This window comes from Odontomachus brunneus, unplaced genomic scaffold (assembly GCF_010583005.1).
Source record: "Odontomachus brunneus isolate Ranch 3 - 2012 unplaced genomic scaffold, Obru_v1 Obru_scaffold_009, whole genome shotgun sequence".
Lineage (NCBI taxonomy): Eukaryota > Metazoa > Arthropoda > Insecta > Hymenoptera > Formicidae > Odontomachus > Odontomachus brunneus.
The window spans coordinates 127,029-130,755 of record NW_022639459.1 but is presented as its reverse complement, the minus strand read 5'-3'; the positions used below and the strand labels follow the sequence as shown (position 1 = coordinate 130,755).

Here is a 3,727-nt window from a genome sequence, read left to right as displayed (position 1 = left end):
TCTCTCTCTCTCTCTCTCTCTCTCTCTCTCTCTCTCTCTCTCTCTCTTTCGGGGTTATGAAGGATAACGCAGTCAAAATGTCTCTTGGTCACACCTCTCGTACAAGGTGACATTTTACGAGTACGCAGGACAGCAAACGTTATCGGTCCTTTCATTGCATCGCTGTCATTCCCGTAAGTATTTCTGACGATAGCGGAGCGGCCTATTTGCGACGTGGTGTGCGCGCAAATTCCGCACCTCCCAAATGGCACGACCTTTGCGTTTGTGTTTGTGCGCGCACGCGGGCGCCCACACGTGCGTACGTGTGTGCATACAACGCGCATCCCACCGGGATAAATGCAGGGGGAACGCGGTTAATCGCGTGTTAATCTACGCCGTCGTGCTCGTACACGAGAGTACGCCGAATGACCGGAAGTAACATGATTTCTCACGGACCGACTTCCTGCCGCCCTCGTCGACCCTCGTTGAAATTCCGCTGGTTCCCCCTATCCGTCTGTTTTAATCTCGGTGAGGCGAAGTTCATCGACACGGCGGCGCGATTAACGAGCAATTTCGCTCTTACACGAGCGACACATCCGAGCGAAACGTTGCCCCTCGCTCGAGACACGAGAAATTTCGTCGGTTTCAGTGACAGTTGGACTTACCTCCAGTACGTCCTGTGCGGTCTGCAGGTACTCTCGAAGCATGGCCTCCTGAATGGCTCGCCATTCCTGCCTTGGGTCTTCCAGTTGCGTCGTTTCTGCGAATAATAATCCAACGGCGCGACGTTATTAACCCCTTCCGCACGAGTTAATGCTAACTTCAGTTTTACCGCGCGAAACAAATTTCAATGGACTTTCGACAAATCACGCATCAAGCATGATTTATTGGCTGCGTTCGGGGAGACGCTATTTAGCGCTATGAGTGCGCTCTGTCCTTGTTTGTTCCTGACAGTTGAACAAGGACAGAAGACTCATAGCGCTAAATAGCGTCTCTCCGAACGCAGTCTATATGTACATCTCTGTGAAAGACAATACACATGTGACGTGTGCCAATTTGTGGCACACAGACTGTCCCAGACTTCGCGACTTTAATTTTACCGGGAGATTCTCTGAGCAATTTAGAGTTCATTCATTCTCAGTGAAAACGTCGACGTATCAACAGTTTCCGAGGTACAATCGAAGGAGCAGTGCTTTTTGCAAACGAAATATTGAACGACCAAATGGACAACGAAATTATTTTCTCCGATCAAGTAGACTTTACTTTAACAGTTCAGACCTTAAATATACTAAAATATATTATTTATTTATTTATTTAACAGATAGAAAATCCTTTTTTAGGAAAGAAAAATGGTATACATGGAAAAAAATATATTGAAAATTGGAAAGTCGCCATAAATAAGAACCATCCTCGGGCCTTAAATATACTAAAATATTTATTTATTTATTTAACAGATAGAAAATCCTTTTTTAGGAAAGAAAAATGGTATACATGGAAAAAAAATATTATGTTGAAAATTGGAAAATCGCCATAAATAAGAACCACTCTCGGGCCTTAAATATACTAAAATATTTATTTATTTATTTAACAGATAGAAAATCCTTTTTTAGAAAAGAAAAATGGTATACATGTAAAAAAATATTATGTTGAAAATTGGAAAGTCGCCATAAATAAGAACCACCCTCGAGCCTTAAATATACTAAAATATTTATTTATTTATTTAACAGATAGAAAATCCTTTTTTAGGAAAGAAAAATAGTATGCATGGAAAAAAAATATTATGTTGAAAATTGGAAAGTCGCCATAAATAAGAACCATCCTCGGGCCTTAAATATACTAAAATATATTATTTATTTATTTATTTAACATATAGAAAATCCTCTTTTAGGAAAGAAAAATGGTATACATGTAAAAAAATATTATGTTAAAAATTGGAAAGTCGCCATAAATAAGGACCACCCTCGACATTTGCAGTATAGAACAATTATCTCAAAATTGCTCAGAGAGTCTTTAAATAAAATTAAGGTCGCGAGGTCTAGGATACTCTGTGCATTTACAATATTTACAACAATATTTATGTATCAACGTGTAAAGAGAGAACTACAAATCAATTTCTCGCGTTACCGGTTGATCTTTTGCGTAAGTACTCTTAAATTGACCGATATTTGTCGTCAGCACTGGTCGACGCTACTCGTCAACACAAGTCGTTTCGTCGACGATCGAGCGAGTGAGAAAGAAATTACGCGAAGGCACGTACGCGCGTATTACGACACAGACATGCGACACGGAATCTCGAATAGCACGATTTCTCGTATCGCACAAGTCAAGTCTACCGCGTTCTCAAATCGCAATTGCACTTTTCCAAGCAGATAGCAGAAGCAGCGTGAACACTTACGATTGACATGATTGATGTAGTAGGCGCCCACGTGTTTATCGTAAGCCTCCTCCCAACCAAGTGGTAGCTCGTTCCCGATACAATCCGCGAATGTCTGGGGCTTAGTGAACCTGTAACGCAAAAGAAAAAAAAAACAATAACAAACAGGATGATCGCGCCCGACTCGTACTAGTGTTATTGTAGGACAACACCGTACATTGAGAGAAAAAAATCAAATTATACATGTATGTAAAAACCCTGTTAATATACAATCGTTCGATGCAAGGAGAATAAAAGGCAAATGAGAGGCAAAAATCGCTGGTATAATAGCGAAAATTCGTTAATGCGAATGATCGATGGCTTGGAATGAGTCCGAAACGTTCGCGGATTTTTTGTAATTTTTGTTAATTTTTGTAAAAAATTTGGATCATTCGCATTAACATTCTCGCTATTACACCGACGATTTTTGACTCTCATTTGCTTTTTATTCTCCTTGCATCGAACAAATTGAAAAAATTCAATATGTTACTAATATTTATCATATAAAATGAAAGATAAATACGAAACACGAAAAGATTGATGAAAATCTGCTCGAAATAATACGTCATGCAAAATGTAATATAAAAATCAGTTCCACTTTTAGTGAATTTGTTGCTGCATCAATATAACACAAAACACTGTTATTATTGATGTAAATTCAACATTTAATTCGATATATCGGTTTCATAAATATAAGGTTAAGGTACCAATTCCCGTATCTAATCCCGAACATTCCTATTGTTTTGGTCTTTAAATACGAATATTTAAACTTTTAGCATAGAATATATTTGCTCAATACCTGTACATGTATTTTATGTTGAAAGTTTAAATATTTGTACGTAAAGACCAAAACAAAAAGAGTGTTCAAGATGAGATACATATCCGGGTATTTTTACCTTAATTGAAACAATCGTAAAATCTTCACACCATCGATTATCTCACTCGACACTTCACGATAATCACGACAGTTTTTTCTGAGCTGTTATTCCTCTTATCGTTATTTTATTTGAGCCTGTCAGTTCGGGAACTATCGGGTCCCTTCTTATCGGCTTTCATTTGACACCTTTTACGCTCTCCTTTATCAGAGCTGAGACTGAAGGTAACACCGATATGAGGCCGGTTTTCTCTCTTTCCGTCGTGTGATTCACAATTCCGATGTGCCCTTGGCCTTATCGTGATTCTGTCCTACTATAATGACAAGACAAAAGCACAGAAAAAGAGTGACAGCGAGATGAGAAGGGAGATAGATAGATAGATAGATAGATAGAGAGGGAGGGAAAGAGAGAGAGAGAGAGAGAGAGAGAGAGAGAGAGAGAGAGAGAGAGAGAGAGAGAG

General features: G+C 39.1%; 1 protein-coding gene across 3 annotated transcripts in view; it reads right to left on the bottom strand.

The window, feature by feature from the left end:
- LOC116840336 (protein kibra) overlaps nucleotides 1–3,727 on the bottom strand; it is a 79,501-nt gene that overhangs the window by 46,994 nt on the left and 28,780 nt on the right. For all 3 annotated transcript variants that reach the window (XM_032806931.1, XM_032806933.1, XM_032806932.1), the window contains 2 exons: nucleotides 2,375–2,484; nucleotides 645–739 (listed from right to left, as the gene is read on the bottom strand). In XM_032806931.1, coding sequence (XP_032662822.1) covers nucleotides 645–739; nucleotides 2,375–2,484 — 205 coding nt within the window. The remainder of the gene's footprint in view (nucleotides 1–644; nucleotides 740–2,374; nucleotides 2,485–3,727) is intronic.